We start from the raw sequence: 22093 nt of genomic DNA, 5'->3' as shown, positions 1-22093 counted from the left end.
ACAGACTGGTTTTGGATATCCCAGATTCCAGGTACCTGTGACATACCTGCGTCAGAAACGCAATGAAGGCTGCCAGAGAGGTATGGGCGTCATTTTTAGAGAGGCAAAGTTTGGATAGTTGGAAAATCCTTCAGGTGGATGGTGAGGTAAGAAGATAGTGGGGCAAAGGGCAGAATCTTTGGGGATCTTTGCATTTAGAGAATGAGAGGGAGAAGAAGAGTGAAGGAGACATACAACAGTCAAAGGGGTAGGAGGAGAATCAAGAGAGTGTGGTGTAAGGGAATCCACAAGGGGAGATTTGAAGGGGGATCAACAGTGTTAATGCTCTAGATAATCCAGGTATGAGGAGGATCAAGAAACAGCCAATAGAAGTCAAGAAGTCATGAAACTGGAGAACAACGAGGTTGTACTTACGTGTCATTTTTACAAGAACCTTGTAAGACAGTGGTATTTCTCCGTTTTACATGATCAGCTGAAGGGAAGGGTCATCATCGGACTTGTGTGAGTCTCAGGGCTAGGAAATGGCAGACTACAGCTCACATCCAAGACCGACTTCTTCTTAAAGCTGGTGCTCTGAACCACAATGAACGTGAGGACATGGAGATTCTCTAGGCTGATCTTCTGAAGACGCTGGAGATGAATGAAACAATAGAAGACACATTTTTTTTTAAATGTTTTAATTTTATTGGAGTATAGTTGATTTACAGTGTTGTGTTAGTTTCAGGTATACAGCAAAGCGATTCAGTTATACATACATTCATTCTTTTTTTTTTTTGCGATACGTGGGCCTCTCACTGTTGTGGCCTCTCCCGTTGCGGAGCACAGGCTCCGGACGCGCAGGCCCAGCGGCCATGGCTCACGGGCCCAGCCACTCCGCGGCATGTGGGATCTTCCTGGACCGGGGCACGAACCTGTGTCCCCTGCATTGGCAGGCGGACTCTCAACCACTGCGCCACCAGGGAAGCCCTATTCATTCTTGTTTTAGATTCTTTTCTCATATAGGTTATTACAGAATATTGAGTAGGGCTCCCGTGCTATACAGTAGGTCCTTGTTGGTTATCTGTCTTAGATAAAGTAGTGAGTGTGTTCATCCCAAGCTCGTGATTTATCCCCCTCCCCAACCCCGTTTCCCCTTTGGTAGCTATGAGTTTGTTTTTGATAACTGTAAGTCTGTTTCTGTTTTGTAAATAAGTTCATTTGTATATTTTTTAAAAAATTAGATTCCACATATGAGTAATATCATATGATATTTGCCTTTCTCTGTGTGACTTAGTATAATAATCTTTAGGTCCATCCGTGTTGCTGCAAATGGCATTATTTCATTCTTTTTTATGGCTGAGTAATATTCTATTGTATATATGTACCACTTCTTCTTCTTTTTTTTTTTTTTTAATTTTTTGGCCACACTGCGTGGCATGTGGGATCCTTAGTTCCCCAACCAGGGATCGAACCCGTGCCCGCTGCATTGGGAGTTCAGAGTCTTAACCACTGGACTGCTAGGGAAGTCCCTGTACCACACCTTCTTTATCCGTTCATCTGTTGATGGACATTTACGTTGCTTCCATATCTTGGCTATGTAAACAGTGGTGCAGTGAACACTGGGGTGCATGTATCCTTTTGGATTATGGTTTTCTCTGGATATATGCCCAAGAATGGGATTGCTGGATCATTTGGTAGCTCCATTTTTAGTTTTTTAAGAAACCTCCATAGTGTTTTCCATAATGGCTGCACCAATTTACATTCCCACTCACAGTGTAGGGTTCCCTTTTCTCCACACCCTCTCCAGCGTTTACTGTTTGTAGACTTTTTGATGATGGCCATTCTGACTGGTGTGATGTGATATCTTATTGTAGTTTTGACTTGCATTTCTCTAATAATTAGTGACGTCGAGCATCTTTTCAGAAGACAAATGTTTAAGGAACAGAGGAGGTTTGAAACTGTAGACAATAGGAAAGGGAAGTGGGGAGGGAAGATTTGAGTATCACTCTCTGAAGTGCTCATCTCGATCTGGGATGAAGCCATCCTGAAGTTACACCTGCCCTCTTTCCAGACCAGCTCCATCATGGACGCCTGAAGGTGTACCATCAACCCAAGGAAGATGTGTCCCCTTTGCTGAGAATCTCTGCAACTCCCTGGAAAGTCTCTCAGTGGCAGACCTAATGTCAGTGTGGGACCTGCAGCTGACAGTGTTTGAAATTCAAATAAACGGCAGTTTACATTTTCCGAGTATTCTGTGTACTCTAGTTCACCCAGTCTCTACAAAACTCAGTAGGTGGTTGAGCAGATACATCTTGATTAGGCTTAGGTGCATATATTAGGCTCAAGAGACAAGTTGAAAGTGGCAGAGCTGGGATTTGAATGCCGGTCTTCGATTCTTAGAATTACTCTGTGGCGATAGAAGTAAAATGAGACAAAGAGTTGGGTGACCGAGCAACTTAGTGGTGATGGGGATGCCGGAAGGTGCAGAGGCTGTGAGATGCTTCTTTCCCGGAGGTTCACGCTGTGAGGAAAGATGGAAGGGCACGTCGAATGAGTCAGAACTAGATCTCTTAGACCTGGGACAGCTAGACATCAGACACCTGGGGAGAGTTTGGGACCCCGAGTGTTTCTAGTGAGAGAGGAAACTCCCTGTTATTTTGCAGCTTCCTCCTGCCCCTCTCTAGGCATCCTGCCTGCTGGCTTGGTGGTTGTACAAGGAATAACAGCAAGCCTAGGGGTTGTCTGGTCTGAAGCAAAAATGCTTTCCCTTGTGCTGGCTAGAAACGGGAGATGAGGCCAGCCACACGGAGTACTGGGAGTATACTATAGTCCATTTGGACCCCAATACAAAGGTAGCCCTTAATAAACCAAACACTCTTTGTATTTGAGACTTGGATTTGAGAGGATGAGACTTAGAGTCAGGCCTAGATGTCTGAAGAGTCCAGAAATGATCAGTACTTCCAAAGAAATTGGCTTGGACCTGGAATGGGATATTTGCCTTGTCCTGTTTTCGGGTATTTCTCACTCCTGCTGGAATGGACCTGCATGTGACGACCAGCCTCGGGAGTGCCAAGCTGGCAGGTTTCTGAGCTCAGCCTTGGGTTGGTCTGGGTGTGAAAAGAACACGTGAATGAAATCATGAGACCTCTCCGCTAGGTGCCTGCTGGTAGGGAGGCTCTTGATCCTAGCCCAGAAACGGATTTTTATGAAAAGAGTAGGGGAAAGCCAACACGAAAGTGGAAGCAAGACTTCATAGGAAAGGAAAACGCAGATCAGTTCCTGGCGGATAGTAGCTGTCTGTAATGCTTTTCTATCTGCCGCCCAAATAATTATCATCCAGGGGAGAAATTCCAAACGTTATTGGTGAACAGGAATTTTATATTTTCCATGAGTCATTCGTATTAAATAAACTTTGACTGTCTTCCCAACATAAGCTTTATTTTATGACAGTGGGCTGTAGACTACATGCCTTGGTTAGAGTGACTTTTATATGTATTTTGCCAAGGTGTTTTGATATTAATCTTGATTTTATGTTACAGTTAAAAAGATTTTCATGAGTGCTTGTTATGTAAGGCTCATGCAAATGCTTTATAAACATTATCTCCTTTAATTTTCACAACAACCCCATTCCATCATTAACCTCATTTTTCAGATAAAGAAGTTGAGACAGGTTGAATAACTTGCCAGTAACAACTGGGAGAGGGGAGAGCTGGAAGCTTCCAGAATCTCCATAAGCTTAATTTGTAATAGTTTGTATCTTATAACCTTAACAAATTTCTATTTCCAGGATATGTTTTGTTTTTGTTGTTTTTTTTTTAAATGAGGGAACCAAGATCTAGAAAGGTTAAAATGTTACTCGGTATCATTTTGAGCTTCTCATCTTTGTAAAGGTATAGGTAACCTTCTAACTGTCCCAGTGCTTAGAAATGGTCTCTTACACTGCTTTTTGCAGTATTTAATACATTGTAAGTGTTAAAAATAATGCATTCTTCTTCTAAAGCTTTAGAATTCTGCAGTTTTATATATAGAGCTTCTTAAATTTATGATGTTGAATGGTAGGTCCCTTTGATGGAAGAGTGAATCATTCTTGGTTCTATGTGCTTATATTTAAAACTAATTTAATATAAACATGTGTTTTTGACAGAACCTTAAAATATTATGGATCACTCTGTATCTTGAAAGGGTATCTTTGTGTATGAACCTGTTTATTTTTATGTGACTCAGTGTAGTGGGTGGACTGGAACGTGTTTACTATACTTACACAGACATATAAGCATAGTGCTTATCGAGGGTTAGTTATAAATGTATGGAAGGAACGCATTACCAAGTTTTTGTAATTCACCTATGACCTGAAACGATATTCATGAGTCTCTTCATTGCTTTTCTTTGAATGCCTTTTGTAGTATCTCTTTCTTTTTTAAAAAAATTGAAGTATAGTTGATTTACAATGTTGTGTTAGTTGCAGGTGTACAGCAAAGTGAGTCAGTTATATATATATATATCTATATATATCTTTTTCAGATTCTTTTCCATTATAGGTTATTACAAGATATTGAATATAGTTCCCTGTGCTATACAGTAGGTCCTTGTTGATTATCTATTTTATATATTTTAGTGTGTATATGTTAATCTCAAACTCCTAATTTATCCCTCCCCCCTCACTTTCTCGTTTGGTAACCTAAAGTTTATTTTCCATGTTTCTGAGTCTGTTTCTGTTTTGTAAATAAGTTAATTTGAATCATTTTTAAAGATTCCGCATAAGCAGTATCATATGATATTTGTCTTTCTCTGACTTCACTTAGTATGATAATCTCTAGGTCCATCCATATTGCTGCAAATGGCATTCTTTTATTCCTTTTTATGTGTAATATTCCATTGTGTGTGTATATGTGTGTATAATACATCTTCTTTGTCCATTCATCTGTTGGTGGACATTTAGGCTGCTTCCAAGTCTTGGCTATTGTAAATAGTGCTGCCGTGAACATTGGGATGCATGTATGTTTTCGAATTAGAGTTTTCTCCAATATATACCCAGGAGTGGGATTGCTGGATCATATGCAACTCTAGTTTTTTGAGAAACCTCCATACTGTTCTCCATAGTGGGTGCACCAATTTACATTCCCACCAATAGCGTTGGAGGGTTCCTTGTTCTCTACACCCTCTTCAGCATTTCTTATTTGTAGACTTGTGGCTGATGGCCATTCTGACTGGTGTGAGGTGATGCCTCATTGTGTGTTGATTTGCATTTCTCTAATAATTAGCGATATAGCATAGCATTCTTTTTTTTTTTTTTTTTTTTTTTTTTTGCGGTACGCGGGCCTCTCACTGTTGTGGCCTCTCCCGTTGCGGAGCACAGGCTCAGTGGCCATGGCTCACGGGCCCAGCCGCACCACGGCATGTGGGATCTTCCCCGACCGGGGCACGAACACGTGTCCCCTGCATCGGCAGGCGGACTCTCAACCACTGCGCCACCAGGGAAGCCCTAGCATAGCATTCTTAAGCCTTGTTGCTAGGTATTTCCTCACAAATTTTTCCTAATCACTTTACATATGATACTGTTTCCCTTTTATTTTCAGGAATCTTTCAAGATATATAAGATATAATTACCAAACATATTTAAAATTATTATACACACACATACATGCATGAATATTTGTATTTGTTCATTACATAGCCAACAGGGGAGTTTGTCTTTGCAGTGCCGGTGAGATGTGTAAACCTTTATTTGTACTTATGCATGTCCATGTTTGTATATGCACATGTGCCTCATTAATAATGACACATTGCAGACTTTTGATGTGAATGTGAACATGAACATTAATGACCTTTCACCCCTGTTGTCAACGTGCACAAATGCAAGTAAACATTTCACTTCCTCTGCAAATATTGCTCAAATATCTCAGTTCACACCAAGCACTTTGCTGGTTACTAGATGAGAACTGAATGAATGTTAGTTTATAAACCCCTGGAATCTGATCATTTATTCTGTAGAATCACACACCTGGAAAGTTTTTTGCAATAATCTTGTGCCTGTTACCATCAAAAGTATTGATGTTCCAGTTTGAGCCTTACTTTTTTATACTGTTATATCTATTTTTTTCTTTTTAAAACATTTTTTAAAAATTTCATATTGGAGTATAGTTGATTTACAATGTTGTATTATTTTTTGTAGTTATAAATAATCCTTTTTGTCTTTTCATTTTCTTTCCACATCTCTTTACTAACCAATCATCAGCTTATCAATTACTGATTCAGTTTATTTATTATTCAGTTTCTTTGCTAAATGTATACCATGGGCTCTCAGGCACAGACTCTGCTCCTGAAGCCAAAAATGTTCTTTCCTAAACAAAAGACTTTCTGGCTGGGTTAGTCCCAAGTTGTTCTCTGTTTTCATTTTAATTCTCTTTTTAATTTTACCCTATGTGTTCACTTTATTCTAACTCAGTGCCTAAAATTTAGTAAGTCCTCAATACTTTTTATGAAATTAACAGGAAATTAAGTGTGATATAATTTCTAGCCTGTTGTCTTCTCACTTCTTTCCAACTTCTCCTTCCTTTCATTTTATATTCTTCTTCTCCCTGTTTGCCTTTCCTGTGTGCGAGTTTTAATTACCTTTCTTCTCTCTTCTGCTTCCTTAACTCCGAATGGCACTGTGTTTTCTTCTTACTTCACTGACTTGTCAGTTGAGTCCCTCCAGCCTTTACCTCCACCTCTGTTGTTTAATGGAATTTATCAACCCTCTAAAACTTTTTGTTTTTCTTTTGCTTGTAATTTTTTTTTTTATTGTCTCAAAGTATCTTCTTTTCTCTTTTGATTCTCCAGCCCACCTACAAGGACCTCTGGTTGCCCACTGGGGTTCCTGAGTTCCAGGCAGCTGTTTTCTGGAGCTGAACGGACCCTCTGGGTCTGGTAGCATCATTTGGGTTTGGAGAAGGAAACAGTGAGGCAGAGATGATGATGAAACTCATTTCTACTTCTCGCCCCTCTCCTCAAGGAAGATGTGGGCCGTGCTTAGTGACAGCACTGTGTGAGATTGGAGGAGGCAGGTGGTGGGAAGGAAGGCACGTTTGATATCACCTTGGCCGCTTTGCCCAGGGACAGCTGTCATCAGCTGCTTGTCAGTGAACTTGAGAGCACTTACCTTGCCTTTACTACCGATCAGAACCAATCTTATAAATTAAAAGAAAAAAAATCCTTGGGCCTATAAACACTTTGACCCAATTATAGATTTTTGTTAAAAGTTAGAAAGTATTGTGGTAATGATACCTGTCAGTAAGCTGTGGTATGCCGAAAAAGTTTTAATACCTTGGATTTTTAAAAAAATATTTTATGGGAGTACGGTAGATTTATAATGCTGTGTTAGTTTCAGATGTACAGCAAAGTGATTCAGTTATAAATTTAGCCACTCTTTTTTAGATTCTTTTCCCATATAGGCCATTACAGAGTATTGAGTAGAGCTCCCTGTGCTCTACAGTAGGTCCTTATTAGTTATCTATTTTATATGTAATAGTGTGTATATGGCAATCTCAATCTTCCAATTTATCCCCTTCCCCTCCACCTTACCCGTTGGTAACCATAGTTCGTTTTCTACATCTGTAACTCTGTTTCTGTTTTGTAGATAAGTTCATTTGTACCCTTTTTTTTAGATTCCACATATAAGTGATATCATATGATAGTTATCTTTCTCTGTTTGACTTACTTCACTCATTATGACAGTCTCTAGGTCCATCCATGTTGCTGCAAATGGCCTTAGTTCGTTCTTTTTTATGGCTGAGTAATATTCCATTGTACATATTACTACATCTTTATCCATTCATCTGTCAGTGGACATTGAGGTTGCTTCCATGTCCTGGCTATTGTAAATAGTGCTGCATTGAACATTGGGGTGCATGTATCTTTTCAAATTATGGTTTTCTCCGGATATATGCCCAGGATTGGGATTGCTGGATCATATGGTAGCTCTATTTTTAGTTTTTTAAGGAGCTTCCATACTGTTCTCCATAGCGGCTGTACCAGTTTACATTCCCACCAGCAGTGTAGGAGGGTTCCCTCTTCTCCACACCCTCTCCAGAATTTATCGTTTGTAGATTTTTTTGATGTTGGCCATTCTGATTGGTGTGAGGTGATACCTCACTGTAGTTTTGATTTGCATTTTTCTAATAATTAGTGATGTTGAGCATCTTTTCATGTGCTTTTAGCCATCTGTATGTCTTCTTTGGAGAAATGTTTATTTAGATCTTCTGCCCATTTTTTGATTGGGTTGTTTGTTTTTCTGGTATTGAGCTTCATGAGCTATTTGTATATTTTGGAGATTAATCCCTGTCACTTGCTTCATTTGTGAATATTTTCTCCCATTCTGAGGGTTGTCTTTTCGTTTTGTTTATTAATACCTTGGATGTTAAAGTTTTTAGTTCTTAAGTGTAATGTCTGGTTTGGGCCAAGTTCAATCTGTATCTGTAGTTCTAAAATAATTTCAAGTCAGATCAACCTAGCTATACCTATTCTGTACTCAGTTATTCTATGCAAGGCACCGTGAAAGCTATTAAAAATAAACAAACGAGAAAAGTCCAAATCAAAGTTAACCTAATATCTTTCCAGGTAATATCTCTATGTATTTGGGGAGAAAAGGAAGAACACAGGTCCACAATTCTTTTTTTTCTTTAACAATTTATTTATTTTTAATTTTTTTTGGCTGCGTCGGGTCTTGGTTGTGTCACGCGGGCTCTCTTGTTGAGGCACGCAAGCTCAGTAGTTGTGGTGCGTGAGCTTAGTTAGCTGTCGCGCGGCGTGTGGGATCTTAGTTCCCCAAACAGGAATCGAACCCACATCTCCTGCACTGGAAGGTGGATTCTTTACCACTGGACCACCAGGGAAGTCCCAGAGTCCACGATTCTTAATCTGAAAATTCTGAGGTGGACGTGTTTGAGCAAAGGCAATATAGGACATATACTGTCTTATATTTAACGTCTTCAGATAGGTTTGGTGTGGAAACTATTTTTAACATAGTGACATATGAATATTCATGCTGAGTGGGGAAAAATACAGACCTAAATAACCTGATGTCAGGTCAGGCATTCAGATTTTTGATTTTGGCAACTGTGAATAGCAGAATGTGGGCTTGTTTTAAAATGTGATCAGGTGTTAAAAGAAAATAATTACGAGTCACATTCAGAAAAAGGGAATATCAGAGGGTGTGGAGAAAAAGGAACCCTCCTACATTGTTGGTGGGAATGTAAATTGGTACACCCACTATGGAGAACAGGATGGAGTTTCCTTAAAAAAACTAAAAATAGAGCTACCATATGATCCTGCAATCCCACTCCCAGGCATATATCTAGAAAAGACAAAGACTCTAATTCAAAAAGATGCCTGCACCCCAAGGTTCATAGCAGCACTGTTTATAGTAGCCAAGACATGGAAGCAATCTGAATGTCATCGACAGATGAATAGATAAAGAAGATGTGGTGTGTATATATATATATATATATACACACATATATATATACAATGGACTATTACTCAGACATAAAAAAGAATGAAATAATGCTATTTACAGCAACATGATAGACCTAGAGATTATCATACTAAATGAAGCAAGTCAGACAAAGACAAGTATCATACAATATCACTTATATGTGGAATCTAAAACATGATACAAGTGAAGTTATTTACAAAAACAGAAACAGACTCATAGACATAGAAACAAACTTAGCTTTACCAAAGGAGATAGTGGCGGTGGTGGGGGAGAGACGTTAGGAGTCTGGGATTAACAGATACACACTGCTGTATATAAATTAGGTAAACAACAAGGACCTACTGTGGAGCACAGCGAACTGTAGTCAATATCTTGTAATAACCTATAACGGAAAAGAATCTGAAAAAGAATAGATATAGACACATATATACTCACACAGATATGTATAGCTGAATCACTTTGCCGTACAGTTGAAACTAACACAACATTGTAAATTAACTACACTTCAATAGAAAAAATGGTGAGAAAAGAATATATAAGTTCAAAACAGATAAAAATTTTAATAAAAGGGAATATCACTGTGGGTGGTGACAGAAAAGGTGGGATTTTTTTCTGATTTGAAGGTCTGGATGGGACTTCACCTTGCTCACTGTCGACTCTTGGGCAACTAGAATCACACCTGCCATGTATTTGGTGAATACGTATTTGGCAGATGAGTTATTAATGAAGAGAAGGGGAAGAACTTCCCCGTCAGAGGAGACTTGTGCCTGAGGAGGGGATGAATTTGATAGTCAGCGGTCTGCTCTGATTGAAGACGAATACTCTGCAATAAATGTGGGTAGGTGAGGTGGGACCCTTTATGGGGAGTTATGTGTCTGTGCCTTACATGCTTCTTCAGCTGAGGAATTCGGATTGGATCTGATGACTTTAACTTTTAAATGAGGATGGGAGAGACCTAAAGGTAATCAAAGTGGCTTGAAAAATGGAAAGTAGAAAAAATGATGGTGTTCAGAATGGATTATGGTTGTGTGTATGTCCCTGTAAGGATGCCCAACATGCAGGCATCAAATTCGAGGCCATGCTGAAGAAGCAGAGATTAGTCCAGAGTGTGAAGAAAATGCAGAGATTGCGATCTGTTGCATTTGGAAAGTGACAGGAAGTCAAAGAAAATTTTCAAAATTCTAATACTTGGTGATGAGAAATACTGATCCCTTTGGCTGATAGGGGAAATTTGGAAGAGAAGTTGGAGAGGATATACGAATCGTATGACTTGGCGTATTGATTGGTTTATATTCTTCAAACCTGTTTATATGATGTCTTTTGTATGTCATGTGTGTGTTCATAGATGTAAAATTTGTCCCAAGTCCCTAGTCCAGAGCTTTTAAGGACAATGTAACAAGAAACAGTAAATCCTACATGACTTGAGTGTATGTGTTCTAGGTGCCGTTTCCAAGCTGCTTTTATAGGAGGTTTATTTAAATTTCATGTTAAAAAAGGAAAAACTGTGTTGAGTAGCATTAGTTCCCCCTTGTACCTTTCATTACGCATTAGCAATGAACTCTCCTTCTCTCGGGTTGATGAATTTGAACTTGATCTATTATCTGATAGTAATTACCAGCACAGAGTGATGATTATTGCTGAAGTAACATTCTTATTTCATTTCTCTTTGTATGTCGGGCACTTCTCAGAGGGCACGTTTGTTTGCAGCATATGACTTGCTCTTTTGGCTTCTGGCTTTGAGGCCACTATTTTAGGTTTCTTAAATAGAGTAGTATTGACAAAAATCCTCTGGTATTTAAAATTCTCTGGGCATGGTCTTCTAGCTTGTAGGAGACAGAAGGAGTGGGCTGTGGCTGGTGTTTTCTCCTCCGGCAGGCTCAAGCTCTGATTTTTGTGTTTCTTGACAGTTTCTTTTTTTTCCCAACTCCTGGCAGGGCTGACCTGCATCTTTCTCTGCTCTTGGAGTCAGTGTTTCCCATCATGAAGGTGCCTCTCTGCTACTTTGATTCTTGAGCCTTCTTAATAGTCTTGTGTAGGCTGAAGGGCCAGCCTTTCCTCTTCTGGTCCTTTGAGCTCTCCAGAGACAGTCGAGAGAGAAGGTGTGTCTGTTTTGCTGGGGCTGCCGTAATCAAGTACCACAGACTGGGTGGCTTAAGCAACAGAAGTTTATTTTCGCAGAGTTCTCGGGGCTAGAGATCCGAGACAGGGCGTCCGCAGGGCTGGTTTCTTCTGAGGGCCCCTCTCCACGGCTTGTGGATGGCCATCTTCTCCCTGTGTTTTCACACTGTCTTCCTTCCGTTTGCATCTGTGGCCTGATCTCTGCTTATAAGGATACCAGTCATATTGGATTAGGGCCCACCCTCATGACCTTGTTTTAACTTAACCCCTTCTTTTAAAGACCTTAGTTCCGGAAACAGTCACATTCTGAGATACTGGGGGTTAGGACTTCAACATATGAATTTTGGGGGACACAATTCAGCAAATAACAGACGAATAGGACATTTCAGAAGCTTGAAACTGAGTAAGGAGAACGAAACAAAAGGCAGCCCAGTGAAACAGCCTCTGGTCCTCCTTTGGAGTCTTAGTGCTTCTTACTGGACAGTGCCTGTAATGGCTCTTAAAAAAACCCTGAACAAAACAAGTTTTGCTTTACTTTTGAGTGAGTGATTTCCATGGTCTTCAAGAATCAGCCGCACAACGGTTTCTTCCTGTGTCCTAACCAGCACCATATTATTTTTAAAAGGCTAAAAGTTTTCAAGACAAATCTGAAGAATAAGTAAACATAAGAAACAGGAAAGGTGCCGTGCATCTTTGCAAATTGCATTGGTATGTGTGAGTACTACTTAATCAACTTTTTTTCATAACCACTGGCTCCTTACATTTTGGCCACCTGCAACAGTGTTTCAGGAGATCAACTTCCAACCATAAGTCATGAGTACCAAGCTGCTAAGGCAAGTTGGTAAACACTCACTTTTGTCAAACGTTGTTTTTATAGGCAACGGGAATGCTGCTAACGTGAGTTAGCAAGGATTCTGAGTGCCACTGTTTGTTGACAGCTTTTCAGACTTGACTGTCTCGTATTTGCTAACATTTCGTCTCTTCCAAATAGGTATAAACGACCAAGGATTGTACAGAGTTGTGGGGGTGAGTTCAAAGGTCCAGAGACTTCTGAGTATGTTGATGGGTATGCCTCTTTTCTAATCATTTTCCATGCATTGTTTGTTTATGTTCGTTGTCTTTGCAACTCAGTGTTTCATAGTAACGTAACTTGGGAATTCATCCTTTTCGTCTGCTGTCTTGGAGTCCTTTTCTCCTGAGCAGAGATAGTTAGCTCAGAGAAGTCGGTTAGCGTTTGCTCAGGTCCCCCTTACTAAGAAATGGAGGAAGAAAAGAAGGCAGCTCATGGGTGAACGTCTTCTACTGCTTGCTTCTCCCAGGGGGAGTAGCAGCCAGGCCTCTGTGATTTGCATGGCTTCCAAATTGCCCGTCCAAAGTCTTGACAGTACATTTGGTTGCACAAGACCACTGGGCCTCGCTCATTTTTCTGGAGCTTCCACAACTGTCACTCAGCAGCAAGGGTCTGATTCTCAGGGATTCATTGGTATGCACAGTGGCTTGTCTGTAGTTTGCACCAGGCTGTTCTCCAGAACCATGCCTGCTCCATCTGTGCTGATAACACAGTGTTCTTTGGCATCGCAGACAAGAGGAAGCCAGAAAGTGAATTCATTTCATTACCCCAGACGTTATGTGAATGACAAAGCGCTTTTACATTACACTCTGCTGTCAGCTCAGTGCCACCTGTAAGAGGCCCTGCTCCTCCGCCCCCCATGACCCCAAAGCAGGCTGCCTCCTGGGGGGTGACGATAACTCATCAGGCTTGAGGGCCTGTGTGTCAAACCGATCTGTCATTATGACCTCGCTAAATATTAATTTATTTGATATCTCACTTTAATCAGTATTAACAGTGCCCTCAGGTATTCTGTCAATGCATTTAAACCCGTCTGCATCTTAAAGCATTGTCGCAAAGACTTACTTTGAGCAAGCATCAACCGAGCTGAATCAAATCAGCCGGGATGTTACGGATAGCGTTGCTTGTTTGGCTGCGTTTGAATTCAGGATTTAATAAGCAACAACTCTTTTCTGAGCTTATTAACCACAGGAAAAATGCCTCGTCATGACTTGGAGAGCCTTGTTAGAATACATTCGCTTTCGCGAGTTGTTTTCATTTTCTGCCTCTCTGGTTTGACTTGGGTATGCAATTTTGGCAGTCAGATTTTCCTTTTTACCATTAGTGGGCTCCAAATGAAATAGACTCAGGTTGCCAGTGGTTCAGTAGCAGCTGGCAGGGTTTAATGGGACGACAGCATCTGCTTTTAGTTAATTTTAAAATTAGAAACACTTCTCTCATTTCCAAGATGGTGTTATGGTGATTAGAACTGGAAGACTCTGTTGGTATCAGAAAGGGAGAAAGGCTGAAAGGCACACTTGGCAGTGAATCGGTTAGAAGGACGATAGCTTTATTTTATTATCTTCTCATTCATGTTCAAGGGCAGCTCAAACAAGCAGGTGTCCCTGTGGTCACCCTGAGGTGTTAAGCTGTCTCCAAATTTGTTCTTAAACTTAGAAAAACCATATGATCATCCACATCCCTGGACTTGGGTGGTACTTTCCTCTGCTCATGGGAAATGTCCCAAGACAGTTCTGAACTTGCAAGGTGCTTAAAATATCTAAACCCTCAAAAATTCATGACCTGGAAAACTGTTTTCACTTTCCGTGAGGCTCAGCATAGAGAAGTCCAGGACACAACCTCATTTAAGCTGCTGGCAAAAAGAAATGCTGTGTTTTCAGTCATATCATTCTGCAATCAGAGGAAATTAGAGAATTGACACAAGGGAAAGATACTGACTTACTGTTTTCTTATTAAGTAATGCATTTAAGGGAACGGCACAGGATAAATTAATTTCACTTCATCTCTAAATAATTCCTAGTATGAATTTAAGATGGTCAGTCACAAACTTTGGATTTTTATTAGCATTAATATCATTTTCTTGTTACTTTATGTTACCAACTCAAACTTCAGCTCTTAACGAAAGAGGTTTATTCACTATTTCCTAATGAATTTAAGATTACCTTAAGATGTTTCTTTCCTTTCTTCCTGATTCAGCAAGTGTTCAAATTGAACTAACTTACACCTCTTCCAAAAAAAGAATTTGAGTTTCTGAATAGTTGTGTACACACTGTCCCATAGATATTCATTTTCTACATTTCCCAACCTCTCTACATTGTTTCAAAGTTATATATGTTTAAGAGAAAAAAATTGGGTGAGTCTGCCAGATTTTTAATTTTGCTCTTTTGTACCAATCTGTTTTTTTTCCCTCCAGTAGACAATTAATTCTGATAATTTTGCCCATTTGTGGTACTCGGAGTTATTTTTATTTATTTACTTTTAAAAACCAAAATTTTTTATTTTGAAATAATCTCTAGCCTGCAGAAAAATTGCAAGTAAATAGTACAATGGACTCCCATAATACCCCTTCCCCAGATTTACCAAGTTTTAACATTTTTAGGCAGTTATTTTTTAAAATTTCGATTCCTCCAGATAACGTTTATTTCAAATTTGAATTTTTTCAAAGTACTTTTTGTTTGGAATGCGTTTTTCTTTGCAGAAATGAAAAGTAACCTAACTTTTTAAAAATCTGAGATAAAGTTCCAAGTCGTTTTATATTTTTTGACAGGAACTTCTGTTCACTTTGGTTCTCTTTAGTTCTTGAGAGCTAATCATTTACTTTGCTATTATTTTTCCTTTATTGCCATTTTTACATAAAATATTTTTGTATTTAAAATATTTTCAGCATTCTTTAAATACTCCTGTGTAAAAGTTTGTGGTGATTTCTAAAAGAAGGATGCATGCTTAATATCTTGCATGTTTTCTTCACTTGTGTCTCTACTGGGTGTGTTTTCATGACCTTCATGTTTAAAATTACAATAGAGAAAAATATTTCTCTCTGTTCTTCTTCTCCTTCCCCTTCCTGTTCTTCTTCCCCTCCCCCGTTCCTTTTTCTCGCTTCCCTTTCCTCCCCTGCCCCTTTCTTCTCTCCTCTCCGCCACACATGAAGTACTAATGGCAGCTGACCACCATTTGTACTCCTCCAGGTCAGGTAAAGGAGTGGGCAGCTGCCCTTCTCCCCTGGTGATGAGAGTTGTTTGCCTTCTTGGTCAGCTTCCATCCCTGGGGGCAGAAAGTAGCGGTGTGCTGGATTTTCCGACAGCCTCCTAGCTTTCCCTTGGACCGAGTTTCTTAAGGTTCCACAAGAACATGCCCCAGTGAGCAATTACATTCCTTCCCTTTACAGGTGTTTTTCTTTTCCTTCTTTTTTTTTTTTTTTTTTTTTTTTTTGCTCTAACAGAGGGCACACATAGTCTGGTAGAATTTTTTTTTTTTTTTTTATTAGAAACTTGAAGCAACTGGGGAAGGCAGGGAGAAATAGCAGATGAGGTGTCTTTGGGTGAGTCACGGTGTTTTAGTAAGTGGGGTGAAAATGTAACAGATGAATTATCGCAATTGGTAGGTTGGAACTCTGCTGAGTTAGGATTGTCCTGTGTTCTTCCTTCTTCTCCTTCTTTGGAATGAAAGCATCAGAGCAGGGAAGGGAAAGTGCTGGGAAAATGTGGTGGTAGCTTGTGTGTGCTGGTGAATTTTCTGTTTGTTTCTAAATTTAATTTGTAAAAACAGCTGGATGATTTTATTTTAAGAGAACCATAGAAAACCAGAAATCAGACTAATTTAGGGGAGTTTTACTATAAACATATTACCATGTTTACTTTGTTTGTAGGACTTTTCACAAAGATTGAGGGAAAAAGTAAACTAATGTAGCTGAAAAAGATTCTGATTTTGGATTATAAAGAATATTCTCCAAACTCGTTCAATCACTGGGCGTCTCTAAGAACTTTAGACTGGGACCCAAGTCAGTGTCAAGTAGGGTGCCAGCACGTTGGGCTGGGCTGAAAGTTTCCGGTTTCAAAAAAATGACCAATGGTTATAGAATTGTGAAGCATTTACCGAAATAAAAAGTCAACTATTTGTATCTCTGTTCATTAGTTTAGGTTTTAAACTAATCCACGAGGTGTAGTGTTCCTTGGCCAGAAAGGAAACAGAATTTCTACCTTATTTATGGTAGAACATATATTCTGATTGAACACTCTAAATGCATTTTTAAGTTTGAATCCCAAATAAGTTATTAACAAATTTACCTAGTCCCAGTGTATCCATGGATTGTTAAGAGCTGCTAGGGATGATTGAGTTATTTGAAAACAGTGAAAATTTAATAGAGGATTAATACCGTAGACATTATGTAGTCATTGGCTTCTCGTGTGACAGCTCCTTTTTATTCCATGAATTCAAAGGATGGCTTATTTTTTCATATAAAGACTATGGTTCTCAAAATATAGAATGATCATTTGGTCAAAAGCTGAAAATAAAAGATTTCCTTGAGAAGCCTCCTGGATTTGAAAATGGTGATTTGCTGGTAGCAAGTTGATTGAAAATGTTATCTGACTTGTATGAGATTTAAATAATTGACTTAATGACAGAGAGAATATTCAGTTACTGCAGTAATTGGTTGGCAAAGCCTTTAGAACAGAATTATTTAGTCCTAGTTATAAAGGATTGCACCTTTAATCAGGGTGCTTAATTTGATTTCTTGAATGTATCTGTGGCTTGTCTGACAAACTCAGTAACAAATGAGTTCTGAACTGTAGGAACCGATCAAAATGTAATCAGTGTCAATTGCCATTGTTGTAGTTTATCGCATATTGCTGTCAGTTGCTGTAATCGAGAGCTGTTGAAGTGCTTTGAAAAGTTTCCAGACTTTTGAGTAATCGACTTCATATATCTGATGTTACGGCTGTGAAATAACCATCACTTCCTGTTTTACTTTATTTTCAAAAAGTTTGAGAAATAACATTGCGTTGTCACCCATCCTTTCCCATGCCGAAGCCTCAAACTTTTTAAGTGGCGTGCATGACTTAACATGGTGGTCCCATTTGGACAGGATTTTCTTTTTGAACTTCAGTTTGAAAAGGGTATGCTAACAAGTTTCCTTCTGTATATAGACAAATAACAGTGTAAGGGAGGAAAAAATACCTGAAACGACTAGTTTTCTGGGGGGGTCTTAGTTGAAACATCATTCTGGAGTGAGGGAGAAGTAAGTGTTTTCCACAAATCTCTTATTTTCTCCTTTGAGTGATTGGAGCGTAGAAACTCACTCCAGTTTCTGTTGATTGTTTGATGTCTTTCATCATAAGCCATTTACTGCTCCCTCCCGAGGGTAGGTACCACCACTGAGCGCTTATACTTTTGGTGACTCAGCTGTGGTAATTACCCACTCATTTGATGATTTATGGAAATCTGCGTACATTCCTGATTTGCTTTGATGCTCTCAGTAGTTCCACGAGAGTGTGTACGTTATCTCCGTCGTGCACATGAAGAGCTGAAGTTCAGAGAGGTTTGGAGCTGACTTGTTGGGGTGGTGAGGCTGGTCAGGGCTGAGGCGGGATTGAAGCCCAGGTGTGTGTCCCTTGCTGCACGCTCCTCCCTGCTGCCAGGTCACGGCCAAGTGCAGTAGCCCAGCCTCACGAGGCTCGGAGATACCACCACACTTGGAATGCTTGCCTTTCCCACTATCCTTTCCTTTTATTTCAACCAGGGTTGACTTTTTCCTTTACAGAACTAATTGCGCTGCCCTCCTCCTCCTTCAACTCTTCTACTTCTTCTTTTTTTTAGTGCCTGTTTTACATCTTCTTTAGAGTTTACTAGATATTTGAAAGGGCATTTGTAAGAAATGCATCATTAACATACTTTTAGGACAAAGAAAACTAATTCAGAATGAATGTCAGACATGTTACATAGAGGCTTCTAGTAAATATTTCTTGGATGAGTGTATAGATTGTAACGGTAATGTGAAAGATTACCCATGAAAGACTTTTTAAGTTTATGTGTCATTTCTGTTTTGGTTGATCACGTATTAGTCTTCAGAAAGACAATATGATGAGTATAAACCTTAGAAGTGTGGGACCAGACTTACCATCCTTTGCCCCCACTGACTTCTTGTTCTTCTAATAGGAATTTTGCCATTAAGGGTACTGCCTGTTTCCCCTGTCATGACACAGTGTGATAGCAATCGTGCCACCTGAAACAAGTTCAAATGTATAGACACTGCAAAATGCCACATGCTGTAAGCCATGGCTACTGAGTAGTACCTTATAATAAGAGTAGTAGTAGTAATAATAATAGCTGTACATGCTTTGCAGTTATGAATATTTAAATGCTCTGTCCAGTTCTCCCCTACTCCCAGCCCAACCCTTCTCCTTTTACTTCGATCTTCACTACAGATTTTCTGAAGTGTGAGAAATGTCTGATAAAAGAATATGGCTTATGATATGATAAGAAATTATATGTAATGTTTTTATAGGAAACCACAGAATTCAATATTTGTGGTTTGGCTGTTTAAAGATGAGCCATTTGGTCAAGGTTTGAATTATTTTTTTCTTCCTTGCTTGCTCACCAGATGTGAAAACCTGCAATGAGGTGGACCTGGAGAATTCTATAGATTGGGAAGTGAAGACAATAACGAGTGCCCTGAAACAGTATTTGAGGTGAGCTCCTCTCGGTGGTGGGGCGGGGGAAGAGCAGACTGTTTGGATGTTTAACACACAGCAAATGCAGACTCCGAACATGCATCTCAAAAGTCAAACCTTATGAGAAAGGACAACATTTATGAGGTACCTAATGATGTCCCAGGAAGTGTGGGACATAGTCAGTGAACATCAGTTGATAGATAAATTGCAACAGAACAGACCTGGAATAGACTTGGGTTTTGAAATAGAGTCTATTGTGGATGTGAGTTTTTGGAATTAAATGCTCTGAAACAGTAAGGAGGAAGGCTGTTTATTACATTCATTGAATCTTTTCTTTATGTTGTGGGCTAAAATGAAGACGTTTTCGTTTAAGTGTAAACCATGTGAACTTAAAGGATTATAATGATGACATACATATACCGAGCGATTTGAAAAGAAGTTTACTTGATGAGGTTTTTTATTTTTTTTTAAGATAAACTTTGAGTTTTATATTTACTATAGGAAGTATCTAGGATTAGAGCTTGAAAAGCTTCAGCATTTCTTTGAGCATTCACCTTTCTTGAGAAAAGAAAGGAAATGAATGATCACAAAGCTTGAGGATAGATGAAGGACAAGTACACGGAGTAAGGGAATGGAAAACAGTCACGACTGTAATTCTTAGGCTGTGGGTCCGCTGGGGACTTCGCTTTTTGCCTGGCAGACAAATGGCACTGCTCCCCCATCATCAGTTCTTTTTAACCAACCCACAGGATTGATTTTCAGGTAAATACTATTTGGGTTCCAACAAGCACATTAGAATCAACTTATATTACATATTTTGTGTTTTAAAAAATTTGTATATTTTAAAAATTTCAAATTTATACAAGCGGAGAGATGAGTATAATGACTCCTCATGGCCCCATTATCCTGCTCTTCAGTTTTCAACATTCGACACTTCTTGTTTCATTAGTCTCTCTACTGCCACTTTTTGGAATAATACTTTAAAGATTTTCTAAAACACATTGCTGCACTCATAAATACTGGAGTGCATATCTCAAAAAAGGTAAGGACTTAAAAAAAGGACGTTACAGAAAAGACAAAAAGAATATAATTATCATACCTAACAAAATGCGTATGATGCAGTACTCAACCTGTGTTCCATTTTGACAGATTTTTTTTTCAAAAACGTATTTTAATGTTTGTTTTAATTCCTTCAGGATTTCAACACTGTCAGCACATTTCATTTGGTTGGTATGTTTTAAGTCGTTTTTCATTTGTGCAGTCCCCTCCCTCTACCCCGCCCCCCCAGCATTTAATTTGTTGATGAACCTGAGTCATTTTTACTCTTTTTTTTTTTTTTTTTGCGGTACGCGGGCCTTTCACCGTTGTGGCGTCTCCTGTTGTGGAGCACAGGCTCCGGACGCGCAGGCTCAGCGGCCATGGCTCAGGGGCCCAGACGCTCTGCGGCATGTGGGATCTTCCTGGACCGGGGCACGAACCCGTGTCCCCTGCATCGGCAGGCGGACTCTCAACTACTGCGCCACCAGGGAAGCCCCTGAGTCATTTTTTAAAATAGAATTTTCCACATTTTAGATATGGCTGGTGGTATCCTCAGCTTTCTCTGTTATCTGTCATGTTTCCTATAAGCTAATAGTTAAATCTATAGGCTTCGTTAGATTCACATTCGGCTTTTGTTTATTTATTGCAAGAATACATCATAGCAGTGCTGTATTCTTCCTGTTGTGTTATTACATCAGGAGGCCTGTGTTGTCCAGTTGGCCCACTTTTTAATGAAATTAACATTTATCAGTGGGTTCAGGTGTGTGTTACCTATTTTCAAGTATTTTATTTAAAGATTTATTTTTTTATTTTTTATTTTTCTACATCTTTATTGTAGTATAATTGCTTTACAATGGTGTGTTAGTTTCTGCTTTATAGCAAAGAGAATCAGTTATACATATACATATGTTCCCATATCTCTTCCCTCTTGCGTCTCCCTCCCTTCCACCCTCCCTATCCCACCCCTCTAGGTGGTCACAAAGCACTGAGCTGATCTCCCTGTGTTTTGCGGCTGCTTCCCACTAGCTATCTGTTTTACATTTGGTAGTGTGTATATGTCCATGCCACTCTCTCACTTTGTCCCAGCTTACCCTTCCCCCTCCCCATATCCTCAAGTCCATTCTTTGGTAGGTCTGTGTCTTTATTCCCGTCTTACCCCTAGGTTCTTCATAACATTTTTTTTTTCCTGGATTCCATTTACATGTGTTAGCATACGGTATTTGTCTTTCTCTTTCTGACTTACTTCACTCTGTATGACAGACTCTAGGTCCATCCACCTCACTACAAATAACTCAATTTCGTTTCTTTTTATGGCTGAGTAATATTCCATTTTATATATGTGCCACATCTTCTTTATACATTCTTCCGATGATGGACACTTAGGTTGCTTCCGTCTCCTGGCTATTGTAAATAGAGTTGCAATGAACATTTTGGTACATGACTCTTTTTGAATTATGGTTTTCTCAGGGTATATGCCCAGTAGTGGGATTGCTGGGTCATATGGTAGTTCTATTTGTGGTTTTTTAAGGAACCTCCATACTGTTCTCCATAGTGGCTGTACCAATTCACATTCCCACCAGCAGTGTAAGAGGGTTCTCTTTTCTCCACACCCTCTCCAGCATTTATTATTTCTACATTTTTTGTTGATGGCCATTCTGACCAGTGTGAGATGATATCTCATTGTAGTTTTGATTTGCATTTCTCTAATGATTAATGATGTTGAGCATTCTTTCATGTGTTTGTTGGCAATCTGTATGTCTTCTTTGGAGAAATGTCTGTTTAGCTGCTCTGCCCATTTTTGGATTCTGTTGTTTGTTTTTTTGATATTGAGCTGCATGAGCTGCTTGTAAATTTTGGAGATTAATCCTTTGTCAGTTGCTTCATTTGCAAATATTTTCTCCCATTCTGAGGGTTGTTTTTTGCTCTTGTTTATGGTTTCCTTTGCTGTGCAAAAGCTTTTAAGTT

General features: G+C 39.4%; 1 protein-coding gene across 6 annotated transcripts in view; it reads left to right on the top strand.

Annotated features, from left to right (window-relative positions):
- The window catches only part of ARHGAP10 (Rho GTPase activating protein 10), a 326473-nt gene that overhangs the window by 184699 nt on the left and 119681 nt on the right, over window positions 1–22093 (top strand). For 5 of the 6 annotated variants that reach the window (XR_012332146.1, XR_012332145.1, XR_012332144.1 and 2 more), the window contains 2 exons: window positions 12564–12638; window positions 19021–19108. Coding sequence is in view for 3 of the 6 variants with exons in the window: in XM_073805517.1 (XP_073661618.1) it covers window positions 12564–12638; window positions 19021–19108 (163 nt within the window). In the remaining 3 variants the exon portion in view is untranslated. The remainder of the gene's footprint in view (window positions 1–12563; window positions 12639–19020; window positions 19109–22093) is intronic. The other variant, XM_019926557.3, reaches the window with a different exon arrangement.

The sequence above is a fragment of the Tursiops truncatus genome, chromosome 5, assembly GCF_011762595.2.
Source record: "Tursiops truncatus isolate mTurTru1 chromosome 5, mTurTru1.mat.Y, whole genome shotgun sequence".
Lineage (NCBI taxonomy): Eukaryota > Metazoa > Chordata > Mammalia > Artiodactyla > Delphinidae > Tursiops > Tursiops truncatus.
This window is presented reverse-complemented; position numbering and strand designations above follow the sequence as displayed.